General features: G+C 56.8%; 9 protein-coding genes across 9 annotated transcripts in view; 6 read left to right on the forward strand and 3 right to left on the reverse strand.

The window, feature by feature from the left end:
• Positions 1-3,200, forward strand: part of DICSQDRAFT_47366 (DNA repair protein) — a gene marked incomplete at both ends in the record, with an annotated part of 7,654 nt that extends 4,454 nt beyond the window's left edge. The window contains 6 exons of the mRNA XM_007359827.1: positions 2,456-2,584; positions 2,635-2,666; positions 2,718-2,825; positions 2,926-2,962; positions 3,012-3,059; positions 3,117-3,200. Coding sequence (XP_007359889.1) covers positions 2,456-2,584; positions 2,635-2,666; positions 2,718-2,825; positions 2,926-2,962; positions 3,012-3,059; positions 3,117-3,200 — 438 coding nt within the window. The remainder of the gene's footprint in view (positions 1-2,455; positions 2,585-2,634; positions 2,667-2,717; positions 2,826-2,925; positions 2,963-3,011; positions 3,060-3,116) is intronic.
• A 370-nt stretch (positions 3,201-3,570) lies between these two features.
• On the reverse strand, positions 3,571-4,025 carry DICSQDRAFT_164315 (40S ribosomal protein S27; the record flags this gene model as incomplete). The annotated part of the gene is made up of 4 exons (XM_007359972.1): positions 3,571-3,596; positions 3,656-3,766; positions 3,831-3,942; positions 3,993-4,025. The coding sequence occupies 4 exons, from the start codon at positions 4,023-4,025 to the stop codon at positions 3,571-3,573; spliced, it is 282 nt and encodes a 93-aa protein (XP_007360034.1).
• Positions 4,026-5,061: 1,036 nt separating this feature from the next.
• On the forward strand, positions 5,062-7,271 carry DICSQDRAFT_75188 (uncharacterized protein). The gene is made up of 2 exons (XM_007359973.1): positions 5,062-5,115; positions 5,167-7,271. The coding sequence occupies exon 2, from the start codon at positions 5,382-5,384 to the stop codon at positions 6,432-6,434; it is 1,053 nt and encodes a 350-aa protein (XP_007360035.1). The 5' UTR covers positions 5,062-5,115; positions 5,167-5,381; the 3' UTR covers positions 6,435-7,271.
• Positions 7,272-7,668: 397 nt separating this feature from the next.
• On the forward strand, positions 7,669-8,012 carry DICSQDRAFT_164317 (uncharacterized protein; the record flags this gene model as incomplete). The annotated part of the gene is made up of 2 exons (XM_007359974.1): positions 7,669-7,876; positions 7,933-8,012. 2 exons carry the CDS (start codon positions 7,669-7,671, stop codon positions 8,010-8,012), a joined length of 288 nt encoding a protein of 95 aa, XP_007360036.1.
• Positions 8,013-9,362: 1,350 nt separating this feature from the next.
• On the forward strand, positions 9,363-11,207 carry DICSQDRAFT_75191 (biotin synthase). Its single transcript, XM_007359975.1, has 8 exons — positions 9,363-9,689; positions 9,753-9,773; positions 9,826-10,096; positions 10,162-10,237; positions 10,278-10,420; positions 10,480-10,555; positions 10,612-10,786; positions 10,849-11,207. The coding sequence occupies exons 1-8, from the start codon at positions 9,461-9,463 to the stop codon at positions 11,025-11,027; spliced, it is 1,170 nt and encodes a 389-aa protein (XP_007360037.1). The 5' UTR covers positions 9,363-9,460; the 3' UTR covers positions 11,028-11,207.
• A 1,611-nt stretch (positions 11,208-12,818) lies between these two features.
• On the forward strand, positions 12,819-13,576 carry DICSQDRAFT_45685 (uncharacterized protein; the record flags this gene model as incomplete). Its single annotated transcript, XM_007359717.1, has 5 exons — positions 12,819-12,877; positions 12,939-13,000; positions 13,085-13,173; positions 13,232-13,390; positions 13,451-13,576. Coding segments are annotated over 5 exons (495 nt in total), but the record flags the coding sequence as incomplete, so codon positions are not given.
• A 291-nt stretch (positions 13,577-13,867) lies between these two features.
• DICSQDRAFT_46986 (breast carcinoma amplified sequence 2) lies at positions 13,868-14,698 on the reverse strand (the record flags this gene model as incomplete). The annotated part of the gene is made up of 4 exons (XM_007359809.1): positions 13,868-14,017; positions 14,077-14,230; positions 14,284-14,453; positions 14,516-14,698. The coding sequence occupies 4 exons, from the start codon at positions 14,696-14,698 to the stop codon at positions 13,868-13,870; spliced, it is 657 nt and encodes a 218-aa protein (XP_007359871.1).
• Positions 14,699-14,813: 115 nt separating this feature from the next.
• DICSQDRAFT_47941 (F420H2 dehydrogenase) lies at positions 14,814-16,091 on the forward strand (the record flags this gene model as incomplete). The annotated part of the gene is made up of 7 exons (XM_007359867.1): positions 14,814-14,931; positions 14,994-15,387; positions 15,488-15,544; positions 15,609-15,631; positions 15,705-15,745; positions 15,834-15,910; positions 15,977-16,091. 7 exons carry the CDS (start codon positions 14,814-14,816, stop codon positions 16,089-16,091), a joined length of 825 nt encoding a protein of 274 aa, XP_007359929.1.
• Positions 16,092-16,274: 183 nt separating this feature from the next.
• Positions 16,275-17,770, reverse strand: DICSQDRAFT_123147 (uncharacterized protein; the record flags this gene model as incomplete). Its single annotated transcript, XM_007359976.1, has 4 exons — positions 16,275-16,727; positions 16,781-16,912; positions 16,967-17,124; positions 17,188-17,770. 4 exons carry the CDS (start codon positions 17,768-17,770, stop codon positions 16,275-16,277), a joined length of 1,326 nt encoding a protein of 441 aa, XP_007360038.1.
• Positions 17,771-17,887: the final 117 nt, after the last annotated feature.

Genomic DNA, 17,887 nt, shown 5'->3' on the forward strand with positions numbered 1-17,887 from the left:
ACCTCCAAGGAACGTCACGTTGCCATAGCTTCGATTGCAAAGTTCTGCATGACCGTTGCAAACGTCCGCTCTGCCGCAGGAAGGTCAGCAACCGCGCAAGGTGCAGGTACACGAGGCGTTGATGGAGCCCGGGACGGCGCTCCGGGTAAGTGGACATGAGAACCGTAACATGGTACGCACCTTCTCTGTGGGATTATGGCACCCTTGACCGAAGCGATAGCGGCCGCTACGCTCAGGAGGAATGACGCTGCTCGCATGTCGTGGGTTGTGAACGTACGGCGGAGGGAACGGGCGTAAGGAAAGGGGGCGTAAATACAAGAACGGGTCTAATAATGGCTGAGCCGGCAGCTGGGGACAGGAAGAGAAGCATCGAAGGTGGCTATTTGAGGGAACGACGCATGTGGGCTGACGCTTTCGATGCCATGACACCTGATGACCGTCCTGGTCTGCAGCACAGCAGCACAAGCCAAGGAGTCTCACTTGTCGAGCTGTGATGCGCATGCACAGCTTCTCAGCAGATCGACGCAGGCGGAGGACCTGTTGGCGGGTGACGAGAGGCAATCTGATGGTCCTGGACGCGTTGAGAGGCCATTGATGGCGACTGATGGTATCGCCGAATCTTCCGCATACGGCAAGGTACCGACCTCATTCCTCGTGCGGCGTGCCCGTTGTTTTCCAAAGGCTCACAGAAATATCTGAATCGCGAATGTGTTGAATACGAAAGCTTCCACGTCGATTGACACTACCCTCAAGGCACTTTGTGAGGGGAGAGGAGCGTCAGCCTCGCTCGTGGGTTTTCGATCGAAGGCGAGCATGTCGGCTGGTCTCGCTTAGCCCATCACCTCTGAACGCGTAGGGCCGCTCAATTCTTGAGGACGCAGGACGCAGGACGCACTCAGAGCTCGTTTGATGGATGTGATGCGCTAGCCGAACCTGCCGCATACGGCAAGGTACCAACCTCATTTCTCGTGCCCGTTGTTTTCCAAGAGGTCTGTCGTGTCCCAAACCTCACATAAAAATATGAACCGCGAGTATGTTGAAGACGAAAGCTTTCCGCGTCGATTGACACTACCCTTGAGGCACTTTGTGAGGGGGGAGGAGTGTTATCGTCGCTCGAGGGGTTTCGAAGGCGAGCTTGTCGGCTAGTCTCGCTTAGCCCATCACCTCCATCAATGGCCTCTGAACGCGTCCTGCGTCCTGCGTCCTCAAGAATTGAGCGGCCCTAGAAATGCAGGATCGCAGTACCAGGAACGTGCCTTTGATCGCTTTGCGACATGGGGTGGTCAAAGTATAGGTCGATTTTGATGCGATTCAGAATCTCAGACTCGCTCCAAAATCACTCTCAGAATCACCTCAGAATCGTCCACTCTGACCGCCCCTATTGAGACGTGGAACACTTTTGACCCTCCGGATACCCATGCCGATTATCATATGATTCTATTCCCCCCTTGTCTCCTTTTTATGAGTTCGAACTGCCATGCGTTTCCATGATGTTGCGCTTACATATGGGCCCGATGCTCTATTCCCGAACATACTGAAGATGATACGACTTGCCAGTACTACCAATGAGCCCATCTTGCTCCTGCTCCGGCATCCGGTAGCATGTTAGCCGGGTTCATGTATCCACCGGAAGCGGTAGTACCGTCTGGCAACTTTCTACCGGCAACCGCAACAGCACAAATCCCACTACATGCAGCAATACTATAACCCCGTCGCCGACCAACACATATAAGAACTCATCGACTTTGTCTATGGTCCGCCGCAATCCTTGACTTGTATTCGCCCCAAATGGTCGCAGTCGATTCACCAGAACACGAACATATCTCCGAGGCCTTGGAGGTCGAGCAGCTGGACGTGAACTTATTCAGGTCGAGGACATTGTACCTTCCGTTCAGATCAAGGGGTGTGTTCGGTGGGCAAGTCATCTCGCAATCACTAGTGGCGGCCACCAGTTGTGTAGATCCATCATACAGCTTACACGTACGTCCATGACATACGACCTTCTTTTCACCGTCCTCACCTACTCTTTGGTCCACGACACGGCCAGTCCCTTCACGTGAGTGGCCTCCATATTGACTCTGAGCTGTTCCTTACATTAGGCCTGCAGTGCTACTTTCTTCTCAGTGCTTCTGCCGCCGTCCCCATAGTCTACCATGTCGACCGCGTTCGCGACGGACGCTCCTACGTCACTCGGAGCGTACGCGCTGTGCAGCGTGGGCGGGCCGTCTTCATTATGATGTGTTCCTTCCAGATCCCGGAGCCGCGGCAACCGACGTTCCAGTTCCCCATGCCTCTCGGTGTTCCCCCCCCGGACGCTTGCGACAGCATAGAATCGCTTTACGAGAAGGCTTTCAGGCAAGCAAGAGACGAGAAAGTCAAGGAACTATGGCGCATCACCTTGGAAGTAAGTTCATGGTCTGCGAGACGCGCGACGAGGCTTAGACTTGGTCCCTAGGAGCGGATGCGTAGCCCCATCGAGGCCAAGATCGCTGGGGTGCGAGAACCCACAGACGGAACACCTATATTCATGTACTGGTACAAGGCGAGGAACACACCAAGGCGCTATGATCCCGCCTTCCAGAAGGTATGCAGTCCTCTACCTCTTGTTCGACTTCTGTTCACCTGGTGCCGCAGTGCATCCTAAGTTATATCTCGGATTCCCAGTTGTGAGTAGGCACACTCTGTGTTTCAAGAGGAGGGCCCTGACATTCCTTTAGTATGTCCGGCATCCGTCGTACGCTTGCTATCCTTCACCGCGGCTACGATTCCGACGCGAAGGTCGTTATGCAGGTATGCGTCCACGTCCTTGGACAACTAGATCCTGAGTTGATACATGTGTCAGACTTCTCTCGATCATAACATTACCTTCTACGAGTAAGCATCTACAGCACTGGCATATGGATTATCATGGCTCACGTCAAGCAGTGACGACTTCGACTGTGGAGACTGGATTTTGTATGTGGTAAGTAGTACGTCCAGAGATCTCTGCCCTTGCCCTCAATCCAGACCAGGTCATCAGCGAACGAGCTGCTAGTGGGCGTGGGTCGGTACATGGTCGGGTAAGTGCCAACTATTCGATAGTTCGTCATTTCTGCTTACTTCTGCATCTTTCGCAGATGTATACCCCTAGTGGCACTCTCGTAGCAATATGCAATCAGGAGGGTCTCATGCGAGTCGACATCCCGTCTTCCAAGCTCTAGACATCTACTGAAACTACTCAATACCCTGTAACCTAATCTCTCACACTCTTAATGCTACTTCCCCGTCAATGTTCACGTACATGTGGCTTTGCGTATACTTGACATACAAGGTGTAGAGCCGACACAACGATAGCACTGCGACAGGCATTCAATGATGGAACACTCGCCGTAGAGCATGAGACTCGCCCCACGAGAGAGGCATTTGCGGGAGATAAGTGAGGTAATAGATTGCGTATGAATACACTACCCGCGGCGAAAAGCTTTTCGAGCGTGACAGAAAGCGTGATGAGATATCGATGCAATGATCCGTGCGGGTAGGTAACTGCACGGAAAGCGACAGGACGAGAAAACGCAGAACGCAAGGAAGACCTCAGTTCTTCCGGCGGTACGAGCTCCCTATGTGGCATGGAGACATCAGCATCCGATAGGGGACCCATGTCGACGAGCAAACGTACCCTCCGTCAGTCTTGCCTTACCACCGGTGGGCTGGCAGAGAACGCTGCCGCATGCAGCGCAGAGGACAACGGTCTGCGCGTGCGAGAAGACAGTCGTGATAGCGAAGCAGCCTGTTAGATTGCAGATGCCCGTGAGGATCAATACGGCCGAGCGCAAAAAGGCATGGCTACGTACCAGGGCACTTCACATCCATGAAGTAGGAATTTGGGGACTGCACAAGCCGCTTCAGCTTGTGGCTGCGCTTCTCGTGCTCGGGCGTGGGGTTGAGTAGGTCGATGGCAAGAGGCTGATCAACGAGGGGTCAGACCATGAGCAATTTGGCCTCTTGTGCCGCACAGACGAGGCAAGATGGCCCACGGAACTCACCATTTTGACTAGGGGGAAGAGGGCCTGAAGAGCTTGCGGCTAGGGACGGAGGACGAGAGGACTTTTGTGCGCGACGCCGAGGGTCGACCTGCGTGGATAAGAGGTCAAAATAAGGTTCGGTGGATTGGGATGACTACAAGTCGGGGCTTCAATTTTCGCTTCCGGGTGGCTGAACCGGCGCTACTTGCCTTGCCCGACCCGACTCGACGCCTTTTCCCAATATGGCTCCCTCTCGTTGCATAGCGCTACGTGCCTCCAATGTTGCTTCTGCAACAGTTCTACCCCTTTATCTGTCGTGCCCTCTGTCGTCGTGAGTTTAAGCCGGGCTCTGCTGGTGCCATCGGCTCGGTCGCGCGAGCAGAATATCCTGGAGCTGAGGCGAGGTGGCATCAAGCTGCGATGCGGGGGCATCTCGTTCACAAGGCGAAGACAGGGAGGAGCACGATGATACGCCGACGGATCATCTATCAAGTGTACATCGGCAGTTTGGTGGGGTCCTGCCCTCGGCGTGTTTGCTACTCTCCGATCTTCACTCCATGCTCGGGCATTTGCGATGGAAGGGTGTATAAGACGTCGGAAGAGTAGTAATAGAAGGTCTCAACTCGCATCTACATCCGAGCTCTATTGTATGTGTACGTGTGCAAACAAGTCGCATCAGCTTCGCGGAGCTCAAGCAAACACTGCAGACAGGGAACTGTCGGCGGAATGGCGTAGGACAATGAATGCGGCTGTGTTGGACGTAAATTGAGGGACAATTCCGGGAGTTGCTATTGTTCTGCTTGCAGCCTGGGGAGGTTGGGCGGCGGGCGCCCCCACGTGTCGCATGAGGCGCGGAAGCACTTGAGCGTTGTGCCCCGATTAGGCAACCGTTGAAGAATGCTTTTGTTGAAGCCTCCGCCTTTTGTTCTCGCTTCGTTACCGAGCCCGCGTTCTTCAGGCAATACTGGTGCCCATTGTTTACGCAGACGCGCTTGTATCACTTACCATGACTATAAGAGCTGCCGTTCAATCCGGTTAGTGTCTCCTCACCCCGGACTTAGTTCCACTCAGCCTCCCTCATACTGACGTTCCCTTCCAGACCGGCTCCTGTTAGGTCAGTAGTCTCTAGTTCACGCATTGTCCCTTACACTGACCCAGCTTCTAGACTCCTGTTATAAGTCGTTTGTCGACTCAGTCTCTGCTACGGCCATTTTCGCTCGTTTCCTACGCAGCATCATCTCCGTCCTCTTCGCATCTCATTCAGCGAGCCCACTACCGCGCATTCGTATCGCAGGTCGATCCCATCTTCAACGACTATTATTGCAGTCCACGGCCTCAGCACATACCGATCCTTTAATCACGTCACTTCTCATCATCATCATGTCGTCTTCCAACGTTGCCTTCGGTTCGCTCTCTGTTGCTCTCGCCCAGGCTATCACCTACCTCACTCGCCCCCTTATCGCTCGTTACTCCGCGGTGACCATCATCAAGCTGCAGCTCGCACTCGAGGCCAATCTTACTGCGCAGTTCTCCCCATCGTGGAGCCCGAGCGAGCCTCTCCGTGGCTCTGGGCGCCGCTGCCTCACTCTCACTCCCAACGGCCTCCCTCCTCGCACCATCTACAACGCTTGCAAGTCCGCTGGCGTTCAGTGGTCCGAGTGGATTGCACTCCTTGGCAACGTGGAGTTCGATCTCTTCATCGATCCCGGCTGCGTCTCTGTCCGCTTCGGAAGCTGGGACTCGGGCAAGGTCGGCAAGTTCTTCACGATCTGGTCCGAGGACACCATCGACATGATCGAGCAAAAGAGGGCCGCTGCGGACAAGGAGGCGCGTCTTGAGGCCGAACTTAAGGCTCAGGCTGCTGCCCGCGCTGCATGCAAGCCCACCAAGACCTACGCTCAACAGCTGCTCGAGGTCGACCAGGACGACGAGGAGCTCTTTGCCTTGATCGCCGACGAGATCCGCGAGCCCACTTGGCTCACGCCCATTCTCTGCGAGTTCCCCTCCATCCCTGCCCCGGCACGCGACATCACGTCCTCTCCCATGTCTACCGTTTCCACCCTCTCTTCGCATTCGCGCTCGAGCTCTTCCAGCTCGAGCTCCGGCTTCACCTTCTCGTCCGTCGAGAGCGGCGACTCTTACGGCTCTTCTTCGACCATCTCCCAGTCGTCTTGCGCTCTCTCGCCCTCGGACGAGAAGCCCAAGCCCAAGCTGTCTCGCCGCGAGCGTGCCCGCCAGGCGCGCGTCTTTGTCGACTCCTCTAAGAACCAGGTCACCAACTACGACGGCGGCAAGACGACCGTGCTCACCGGCGGCGTTATGCTCGGCGGCGGCCCTACTCCCAAGGCGAAACCGGCTCCTGCTGTTGCGCCTAAGAAGGCTAGCGGCTCCAACTTCCAGAGCACGAACTGGCGCTCCTCCACTCGCGCCTAAGCGTGACCATCTTTCCTTCTGCTTCCGAACCTTTGCTCTGGACGAGATCCACGACTCTGGCGCGCCTCGGCCGTGCCAAGATGCCCTTTACACGAAAATCCACGAAAAGCATCAAGATCGCCCACATACCCTATCCTACATCATCGCGCGCTTCAGCGCCCTATTCGTCTCCGCTTCTCCGCTCTCCACTGTTCTGGTCGAATGTGTAGCATGAACTCCATCCTGTGTCGAACAATCTGGACTCTCGGTAACTATATCACTAGCTAGGCACTTTGTAATTCCTACGGCTCCGCATATCTTTCTGTCTTCATAGCACATCTTCACCTTCATTTGCACTTGCACAGGTCTGGAACATTCACCTTCATTGTATATTCGTATCTTTATGTGGCCATAGCTCTCGCTGTAGTATATAACAAGCCGATTTTGGTCTGGGAACCTCAACACAACTCCGCGTCCCCTGCGTGTGTATCCTCGAGACAAGACGATAAAGTGCTTCGAAGTGGTCTCAATCGCACCGATTGTTACGAGCGCGTGACGTCAAACGTCGAGACAAGTGGAGGAGCGATAGTCTGGAATGCGACGAATTTCCCAATATGCTGGCACTCTGCTGGATTCAACAGGTCCACAGGCCGGAGAGTTTGGCGCCGATCAACTCACGTCGGTGTTAGTCCCGCTCGAATAGGCGAGACCGGAGTCACAGTGGGGCCCGGGGTTGGTGTCGGAGCACTGATGAGGACCAATGGTCTGTGCTCACTGCCCCCGCCGGGGCATCCACTCCGTCGATTTCCTTGTCACAGTGGGACAGAAGGGCTGCTGCACTCGCGTTGACTCGGCGAGTATGCAGCATGGCAATACAGTGACCTCGTGTGCACCCTAATCGAAAATCAAAACCGGGACACACTCGAACGTGCGGGGGTGGCGGAGAGTGTGACATCCCGATGGAAGACGCCCAAACCACTCGAACTTGAGGAGTTGCCTAACTGGGGGTATGTCGTCATGGCCCGCATCGCCCGTTGAGTGGTGCACGCTGTGGATTCGAGGGAGCCTCCGTGGCCAGTCGGCATCATGGGGAGAACTCATGTATAAGTGCCACATTCTTCCGAAGAAACCATACCAGCAACCACCCTTAGTTTGTTCTTTTTTCTCTCCCCTTTCGCAGCCACTCGACCTCATTCTTTCGCGTCTGTCCATCGCCTCTTGCCCACTCTCTGCTCTACACAATAGCGCATACATCATGACCGCATACCACGATCCTCATTCCATTGAAGCGAAGAAAGCCCGTTATTCGCAGGAGCTTGCTGCATATACCCTTCGACAATGGGACTCGGTTCGCCACTCCATCGAGGATGGGGATAGCAGTGAGAGCTCAGGCCCACCATCTCAGCAGCAGGACAGATCTCGCTCTGCATCGCGGGATTCAGAGACGGCTGCGAGGCCGCGAGGTACGTAGACTTCATGACTCGTGGTTGGACAGGCGAGCTCATCAACGCTCCGCTAGGCATCCAAGTGCACGACTACGCGCAGACGAGCCGCAGGCATCTTAATGGCCAGCGCACCATAGCCGCAGGAAAGGCGTAGTTTCGTCTAAAGTGAGTGTATGGTCTTCTGTTCGATGCATCGTGCCCGAATCTGACGGGAGATGTCGGTGACGCTTGTAGTGTCCGAACATCTCAAATTACACATACCTTCATACGGACGGTACACCTCGGACTATGATGTTGTTCCGCCTAGCATATATATCGTCATTACTTCACGAACATTAGAGCGTATAACCATCCTGTACTATAGCTAGTTGTCCCTGGGAATATGTCTGCTCCTGGAAACGTGTGCAAGCTTAGTCTGTCGTCGTTGTCATTATAACTTATCACTGTGTTCCAGCCGTAATCAAAAACGCCTTGTATCAAGGAGTGAGAGTGGTTCAAACGTCATCTTTGACGCAGATCTTTAGATTCAAACCCGATATCCTGGCGCATCCGACAGTGACGTTCTCCTCGATACCTCACCCAACACCATGGCTGTCATTGACCGCTGACCTCGGGGAGTAGTAAGGAACGAATCACCGTCTCTGCGATCCAAGGGCCGTCTGTATGGCCTAGGGTCAGTCTTGCCCCACAAATTCCTTCGGCCCTGCCGCGAAATCACCGTCCCGCCTACTTGCCGCAAGGAATTAATGGCAGGGGATGTCACCTCCGGCGGCTCTCGAGGTTTATCGCTCCACATCAGTATATATCCACCAAAGCTTCCGGCGCGTCTCTACGATGTCAAACCTGGCAAAATTGAGCAAGCCTGTACCGTTCAAGACAGCGTGTGAAGAGCTCGAAACTGAGCGGTCATTACTCACCAAAAGCTCTCGACCTAGTTATTTCCCTGTACATAGTCTAGAAAACTGCTCTCGTAACATGCCATATTGCCATGGGAGCTTGCCGGGAGACTTTGAGCGCTTCCTCGCTTCTATGCCACAAGCGCAAGCAGAGGTGTCCAAGATAACAGTTGATCCTGCTGCACGTCGCAATGTACAATGACTCGGGGGTAGGGGGGCCTTTAGTGTTGACAAAAAGCGCTAAATCGCGCCCGTTGTACGACATTGTCGCGCAAGAACGATGTAGTAAGCTACTGGTACGGAAACAGGTAGTTCTGGGAAGTAGGTGCTCAAAGGGACGGCGTCAAGGATGCAAAGGCGGTATTATCTGCTTTGACCTCCTCAAGTGAGATGGAGAAAGTGTCAGTGCTGAAGAAAATGACGAGGGTTACTGGAAGGGGCAGCTTTGCAGCCTGTGTGACTGTTGGAAATCGCCTGTCGCTAGTGGCTCGAAAAGGCGAGTCACGTGAGAGTCGGGTAGATAATGGATCTGAGATAACATTCTGGCGGATCGTTGCCCCAGGGCATTCCCCAACCGTTCTGAGGCCCGAATTTTCAGTACGTCCGCTCAATCCCCACCGGAACTATCGCCTTGCTTTCCTTCGCTGCACTTGTCCCTAACGGACAAGTAACAGTGCTCTCTTTGCTTCGCCTACCATCTCGTACTATGTTCCGACCAGGTCCTACCGTACGCCTCTCTGCGCACCTTCGGCGTGCACTCGCAACGCATGTCGCTTCACCCACGCCATCGCCAACGCGTCATTCCTGGTCCAAGCAAGACATCCAGAAGATATATGACTCGCCGTTGCTCGATCTCGTATTCCGCGCCGCTTCCATACATCGGGAGCACCACGATCCGAGTAAGATTCAGCTATGCACGCTGATGAACATTAAGAGTAAGTGGCAGCACGTTATAACGCGCACATCCCGTTGTTCACTAGAAACGCATGTCGCAACAGCCGGCGGCTGCTCTGAGGACTGTAGGTCGGCTTCACGACACGAAGCGTCCGTTCGCTCAATCTCCGGCGGCAGGCTCATACTGTTCCCAATCCTCGCGCTACTCGACGCCCACCAAGGCGTCTCGCCTGGTGGACATCGAGCCCGTCTTGGAAGCCGCACGTAAAGCCAAGGAGAACGGCAGCACCCGATTCTGCATGGGCGCCGCCTGGCGCGACCTGTCCGGCCGGAAGCGCGGGTTCGAGCGCATCCTGACCATGGTGCGCGAGATTCGGGGGATGGGCATGGAAGTATGTACCACTCTGGGGATGTTGAGCCCCGAGCAGGCGAGACAGCTGAAAGAAGCGTAGGCACCACCTGTCGTTTCGCCTCACGTCTGTGTCAAAGTAACATAAACACTTGATATCACAGCGGTCTTACTGCGTACAACCACAATTTGGACACATCTCGGGAGTATTATCCAGAGGCAAGTCATCGCGGCTCATCAGTGCTCTGCCGAAAAGGGTTGGACGATCATTTCGTTTCAGGTGATCACCACGCGTTCCTACGATGAGCGTCTAGACACTATTTCTGCTGTCCGCGACGCCGGCATCAGCGTTTGCTCAGGTGGCATCCTGGGCCTAGGAGAGACGGACAAGGACCGCGTGGGTCTGATTTGGGAGGTGGCGAAGTAAGGGTCCTCATTAACCCTGCGGAATCTTGGCGTTGCCACGCTCACCGAGCATTCAGCATGCCAGAGCACCCGGAGTCGTTCCCGGTAAATGCGCTGGTGCCTATCAAGGGTACGCCGCTCGAGAACAACGAGGTGAGCGGTGTATGTCATGCGCGCAGAACACGGACTGACATGCGCTGATAACGCAGCCTGTGCCGTACCAGACCATTCTTCGGACCATTTCTACCGCCCGCATCGTGTTGCCACGAACGATCATACGTCTTGCGGCTGGGAGGCAGACGCTGGACGAGACACAGCAGGCCATGTGCTTCATGGCTGGCGCCAATGCGGTATTCACGGGGGAGCAGATGTTGACCACGCCCTGTGAGTGTGTCAATGTCGAACAAGTTCCGTGACGTGGGCGCTCAATGCCAGCCCTCAAATAGGTTCGCCGTGGGACGAAGACAAGGCGATGATGGGACGGTGGGGCCTTGAGGGAATGGGCAGCTTCGAGCAGGCCGACGTAGCGCTCAAGGAGGGGGCGCGACTTGCCGTCCAGGCAGATGTACGCTCGCCGACGGCACCCACAGATGCTTCCAAGGAAGACGAGAGAAATGTCGTCTGAATTCGGCGTTCAATGGAAGGTCGATAACGCGGCGCGCGGTTGGAGCGTCTCACGCAACGGTATGGTGGATAGGCAGAAGGTAGGGTAGAAGCGGAGAAGGCGAATGCGCTGTACTAGAGGAATGTAGAGACCGGCGACGCAGACGGTGGTGGTTCGCCAGCCGTGTTTCGGTTAGATTGGTCCGAGAGGGAGATTCGCGTGCAGATCCAGGCGGTCATCTCGATCGCGTCCCGCGACGTCTGTCTGTGCTATGTGCCTTGGGGGATACTCGTTCTAGTAACTAAGTACGTTCGACCGAACCATACCCCGTCCGTTGGCACTGCCGCAAGCGCCCGACTTGCCTCTTTGGGCAACAGTCGTCCTCCGTAACGTCCGAGACCCGCCACAACGCAACCGACGGTACCTGGGCCTCTGCCACTCAGCGGCGCAAGTTGGACGGTCATACAGGGTCCGCAAGGCCTTACAGACCGCACGGGTCCTCTTGAGCATCCTGCCTCGCTGCCCCTGCCTCCACCGAGTTTCAGCAAGGTGCTTTTAGGCAAATTGCTCGAGACCGGTCGTCGAAGCTCACCATCTGACTGCCAACAAGGCCTGCGAAAGAAGCGTGGAGCTTCGGATTCGGGTCATCCAGCGTACCCCGCACCCCGGCCATGTTGACGGATCGCAACAATCCCCGGCCCTTGGCGCGTGCAGCTGCTGGGCTGAGATAGCACTGCGAGGAACTCGGAGGCTGTCAACGGCCTGGCTGGGCACTAGAACTGTGTTAATAGTAAGCACAGCTTTGGCCATTGAGAGCTATTTTGACTGATTTGTACACGGAAGCGTCGCCAGGCGTGCTTCCCCGACTAGGGACCGCTGGGCGTATGGAGCAGGGCCTTTGATAGAAGCCCGATGGCACGGAGCCAGCGCTGGGCGAACCTGGCGAAAGAAATTTGCGCGGCTCCATGATCCATCGACAAAGGAGGCTTGCACCGCTTCTGACGCTTCTTGGAATGCCATCGTACGGGAGCGTCTCCCGCGTGCGTTGTAGTGCCAGGGAAGGCGGTCGATCGAGAGCGTCAGAGACGTTCTTCCGTGATTGTCCTGGCCCTTGATATCACTCTTTTCCAGCGTTCTCTGCCGCCAACGCGTGTTCCGAGATGGCCACAGCCCATCGGACCAATCGTGTCGCATCCGACCTGTCGCCTCTCGTCCAACCGCCCCCCTTCCTCGGTCCCTGTCGCGTCTGGAGCAGTCTGATCCCGCTCATGTAGGCATACCTTTTGCCGCAGCCGTAAGCCTCCCTGGCGTCCTACACGGGGCATGCATAGGACCCGTCCATGACCACCCGCGCGTCTGCGCCTAATGACGGAGGGGGGACGTGGCCAGTCCCGCTGACAATGGCCCTCGGCGGTTCGATAGAAAAGGCGGCGCTATATGCCGACCGTCCTCTGCAAGTTTGGGGCCCATGGCGCTTCACCCACTGCACGGCTCATGTCTGTTTCAGCTTCCTCTGTTGGCGCTAGGCATGACCTCCTCTCCCAACACCCCAGTCTACCCCACACCCTCCGTCCCCCACCCAGAGACGACCCCCCGACGGCCCAAGTTCTTCCCCCCGGACAAGTATGTGGCCCAAGAAGACACCGACTGATGTGCTCGGAGGACTCACCGTCGTCTCGTCAGATACGTCGCCGCACAAGCCCAATACGTCTTCTACGGGATAGTGTCGAGATTACCCATGGTGGCGTGGGTGTCCCCGTGCCTTACCCTGTCACAAGAACTTAGCTCACGGGCTGATGCCCGCCACATAGCCGCGTTACACTGACCGACTACAGAGGCCGCGTCCTGCTCGACACCTTTGTGCGCCCGACGTGAGCCACACCTGGACTCGTACTCCTCCGAGCTGCACACTGAACGCCCGCGCCCCCAAAGACAGCCGGTCTGTGACTACAGAACGTCGGAGACGGGGCTGCAGGCCCACCATCTAGCAGACGGTACGATCCTCCCCGCTCTGGGCACCTGGCCCTTCACAGTGGCGATCGAAAGGGAGTGGACTCTGATGCAGAACCGTGTTCCAGCGCCCGTCTTCATCGACGTCCAGCGTCAGGTGGCTTCTATCATCCGGGATAAAATTCTGGTAGGCTACGCGTTATGGGAGTTCCTCTCGGTACGTCGCAGTCGACCCTCTGCCAGCTCCTGGCGTGTTTACAACCGCTCGATCGCAGGTAATGGGCCTCGCACACCCCGCCATCAACACCCGCGACACCGCTCTCTTCATGTCCTTCCGACGGACACTAGGCTATAGGCCGGGCGCCATGGTCCCGTTGACGACGCTGGTGCAGCAGTTTATGGGGAGGAACATCGGGCAGCATGGGGACATACCAGTGAGACACGCTACTTGGACGAGGGCGGCGCAGGGCCGATGCTGACTGGGTGTCGAGCAGGTGGAGCGGGCCCGAGCAGCTCTCGACCTCTTCCGTTCGTGCGAGCAGATTTGGGAGGGGATCATCGACAGTGGGGCGTGGCCGTGCGCATTACCACCCGTCGAGCACCGGGGATGCTTCACATAACGCGCTTCCATGGCTGGAAAGACGACAAACTGACGCATGCCACGGCGACACACGTACATCGCGGTACCGACGGAGGATGTACTATTATCATCATGGACTATGTTATACATGTACGGTGCAGCCCCAGGGGACGGGTATCCCTTGTAATGCTAGATGTCATGCTCGTGCGGATCTCAACGCTAATATCACTAATCTATCGGCCGGTTCCCTCTCGGCAGAGATCGCACACCCGGACGTTCCACTCGGAAAGCAGGGGGTGACAGGCAGCAAACGGGGGATGTGAAGGACGGATCAGAGGGCGGCGGCGAGATCGACCTCCCTCTGGTTGAGCTGGTCGATCTCGGCCTCGAGCGCCACGTTTGCGAGCTCGATCTGGAGAATGCTCGAGATAAGTTCCGTCCACCGAGTCTCGAGCGAAGTCAGCTGTCTTCCCAGCCGCGTCTACACTCCGAACGCTCGTTCAATATGGCATCCCGGGAGCGTCCCTGCGGCTCACGCACCTGGTAGTTCTTCCGCTCCCTGTTCACCTCCACCGTCAAGTTCTTCAGCTCTTCCAGTGTCCGTTCAATGTTCGTCGCCGTCGCCTCGTTCACATAATTTTGTATCCGCCACGCATTAGCCCCGTACTGCTGCAGCAGTGCGAGGTTGCTGTGCCTGACAACGTCCTCATTAGCTTACGCGTGCATGAGCCATGTCGGCTGTCTCACCGTAGCTTTTGGTGCTCAAGTTGTGCCTTGGCGTTATCAAGAGCTTCCTGCCACTCCTCCTCACTCTCCAGGTTCGTGGGCCCAGGCAGTTGGTACCGCGTGGTGTCGAGAGGTGGTAGCAAGCGGTGATTTGATATCCGCTCAAGCTCAGCCTGCAACAAGGGGTAATTCTGGCCAGAACGTCAATCCACGATCGCCGACATCACACACCCAGTGAACATTGCGCACGAACAGCAAACAATGTCGGTTCCGGCGGCACCTTCGGATGCAGCGTTTGCGGCGGCTTGCCTTCCCGCGCCAGCTCCTTCTCGACTTTCTCCTTCAAGATGGGGTACTGCTCCAGCTCATTGTCATAGTACGGCAGAGAGTCGAAGATAATTGAGGGCTGCGCGTCGCCGTTGGTCACTGAAGACATTGCGTTGAGGATGTGGTTGGAAGCGAGTGTGGCTGCAGCACAGACGCCCGTGTAGCGCGGCGCGTCAAGGTCATGAACAAGCCGTTCGTTCCGCTCATCCTCGACGTCGACCATCATGTCTCTCCGGCTGGCTCGCACCACGGGCCAGCTCCTTCGCCATGCCACGACTCGTCCGATGGCGGCGTGCGCAGTGCAGCTGAGCCGGTCTCTTCATTCGTCCAAACCGCACAAAGGTATGCATTTCGTCACCACCACACATTCCTACTCAAGGCCAACCGACCCCCGCCACGCGCAGCCTCCACGTCCCCCTTCACGGAGCCAACCTCTCCCAATCCGACCGTCACCAAATACGCTGAGACGACGGAGAAACTGCACACCTACGGTTCCTACCTCATTCAGTGCCTCCCGAAATATATCCAGCAGTTCTCTGTCCTAAAGGACGAGCTCACGCTCTACATCTCTCCCTCTGGCGTGGTCCCCGTCCTCACCTTCCTCCGTGACCACTCGCAATGCCAGTTCAAGGCGTGTATGGATATCAGCGGAGCCGACTACCCCGAGCGTGACCAGCGCTTCGAGGTCGTCTACCACCTCCTCAGCGTGAAGTTTGGCGGCCGCATCCGGGTGAAGACCTACGCCAGCGAGGTGGATGCAGTCCCCAGCGCGGTTTCTGTTTTCAGGGGTGCGGATTGGTACGTTATCTCTCTGACATCTGTGCGCTCCGCGTTGGACCGCGAACTGCGGACGTACGCTTCTTTGCGACGATAATTGACGTCTGGCCGCCTCGTGCAGGTACGAGCGGGAGGTTTGGGACCTGTATGGCGTATTCTTCAAGGATCACCCTGACCTGTGCGTTTTGATCCTCGTCTTTGCCGCATACATGTTGCCTGACAAATGGCCTGCATCACCGCAGCCGCCGCATCCTCACCGATTACGGTATGTGAACGGAAGCGAGCAGCTACTCTATGCGCCGCTCTCATCTGACTACATTCGTCGTCCCTTTCACCAGGCTTCGAGGGACATCCGCTCCGCAAGGACTTCCCACTGACGGTACGGTCTATCTTCCGGTTATTTTTGCCTCTATGTGGGAACGGCTCCTTGAAGACCGCATCAACTGATGCTTCATCTGTCGGAACAGGGTTATACTGAGGTACGCTACGACGAGGAGCGGAAGCGCGTCGTTTACGAGCCCCTTCAGCTCACTCAAGCTTTCCGGTGCGTGCTTCACGTTCGTGTCTATCAGGTGGTCACAGGCTGAACCTCCGCTTCTGCTTCCGGCAGGAACTTCGACGCGCTCTCGCCTTGGGAGCAGGTCGGCGATGGCACTGCTCCGAAACGACCGGACGAGCTCAAGCCCGTGCCTCCTCCGCCACCTCCGCCCGAGGAGAAGAAATAGATGTTATACACGTACGCGAGCTGAGCATTATGATATATACAGTCCCGTCTCTTTGTACCTCTTGCGGCAATGTCACGTGCCGCAATGGTGCAAGACGAGCTCCGAGAGTTCTGCAGACGCCTCCGTGTATCCCGGTTCGGGGAAGGGTATCGTCGTGATCATCACTGTCCGTCAGCACTGTTATCAAGACACGGTCGCCTTCTCGCTGGCGGACTCCTCTTCGACAGCAGGCTGCTTCTCTCCTGCTTTTTTCCCATCCCAGCCCATCCGTTGGCCGATGTATTCCTGGCCGATCACTTCAACCCCAATGCGTATGGCTTCCACCACAAGATCTTCGACCCAGTCGTATTCGTCCCAGAGCTCCAGCCACTTTGTGGGCACAGACTGAGTGACGGTCGAGTGAATGAGGTTATGGTGGGGATCAGACAGGGCGATCAGGAACTGTAGAGAAGATTGAGTGGCCGGACCAGAAGTTCCGGGTGCCTCGGAGCCAGGGGAAAACTGCGGCAGCGCATAGGTTGTTGTGAAGGGTTGGACCCGGAGATAGACATAGGAGAAGGTCGTCGGGTTCAGTGCGGAGGAAGATGGGGCTGCCTCAGGCTTGGCATTGCGCTTCTTTAGCTCCTCCAGGTTGGCCTGGACGTCCACTGAGCACGATTCACATGATGCTCCCTTTGGGGTACACACACCTGAGCCAATTTGAGCGCTGCGTCGTAGCCGTCGACAGCGTTCAGTTCCCTCTTGCTGTCCGTCGTATCCTTCGGACGTGATTCATCTCCCCGGTTAACAACAAGGTCGCCACCTTCGACTTGCTCCATTATCTGGGAAAACGAGCGTAAGTGACCGCGGCAGTCAGGGCAGGGAACACCTCTTACGCGCGAGAGCGCACGGTACACCAAACTCTCGATTCCTTCATACCCCTGCATGTCATGGCTCAGCCACACCTGAATAACCTCGTGCTCCGAGATGGGAGGCGCGACCACGTTCAATATATCCGTTAGTGTCGAAAGACCGACGCGCTTGAAGTCCTGGCCTGCGCAGCGGGCGGGCATGTCAGTGTCTCTCGCTCAAGGTTCCGACAGGCGGCCGGACGCACTGAGCTTATCGAGCTGCGCGGTCTTGGCGTACTCGAGCACGCCCTCTCCCCACTTGCGGGCCTGCTCGTTCTTGGGCAGATGCTTGACCTGCTCGTCTACCACAGACTTGGCCTGCTGGAGGGCGGTACTCGCCGTCGACCAGACGCTGCCCCATCCCCACCCTCCCCCCGACGAGGACGAGGGGGGAACGGGCTGCGCCTCCTGAGGAGACGGGTCCGGCCTCGAGGACGGCGCGACGCTGACACGGGAGCTCGTGGACTCCGTCCTCGACAGAGGAGTGGAGCCAGGGAGGAGGGGAGCAGGCGTGCCGACCTTGACTCTCTCGGTGCTCTTGCGGACGGTGGGCGTCCCAGCACGGGAGAGCGGCCGGTCGATGTGCACGCTGGGGCGCGGGGGCTCGGAGCTCTTCTGGGTGATTTCGTCGATGAACGCGAAGACCTCCGCCTCGCCTTCGGTCGACCCAGGCTGCGCACTGCCCTGGGTGGGAGGGGGGGCGGCGCCGGCCTCCGGGGGTGCGAGGTTGTCGAGGTCGTCGAGAAACTGGAGGGCCTCTTGTTGTTTGGACTTGGATTTGGTAGACATTGTGGGGGACGAAGGGAGTGTATGAAACAGGGCAGGTGGAAGTTGGAAGCGGTCGTGTAGCAGTAGCAGGGATCTCGATCCATGCTGGTACATACACGGTCTGGAGACGCCCATCTA

The sequence above is a fragment of the Dichomitus squalens genome (genome assembly GCF_000275845.1).
Source record: "Dichomitus squalens LYAD-421 SS1 unplaced genomic scaffold DICSQscaffold_1, whole genome shotgun sequence".
NCBI classification, from domain to species: Eukaryota; Fungi; Basidiomycota; class Agaricomycetes; order Polyporales; family Polyporaceae; genus Dichomitus; species Dichomitus squalens.

Excerpts from the sequence above, each read along its gene's own strand:
- DICSQDRAFT_75188 (XM_007359973.1), top strand. The coding sequence starts at position 5,382 with ATGTCGTCTTCCAACGTTGCCTTCGGTTCGCTCTCTGTTGCTCTCGCC.
- DICSQDRAFT_75191 (XM_007359975.1), top strand. The coding sequence starts at position 9,461 with ATGTTCCGACCAGGTCCTACCGTACGCCTCTCTGCGCACCTTCGGCGT. Across the intron at positions 9,774-9,825 it reads CGGCGGCTGCTCTGAGGACT|GCTCATACTGTTCCCAATCC; the intron begins GTAGGTCGGCTT and ends CTCCGGCGGCAG. Across the intron at positions 10,097-10,161 it reads GCGAGACAGCTGAAAGAAGC|CGGTCTTACTGCGTACAACC; the intron begins GTAGGCACCACC and ends TTGATATCACAG.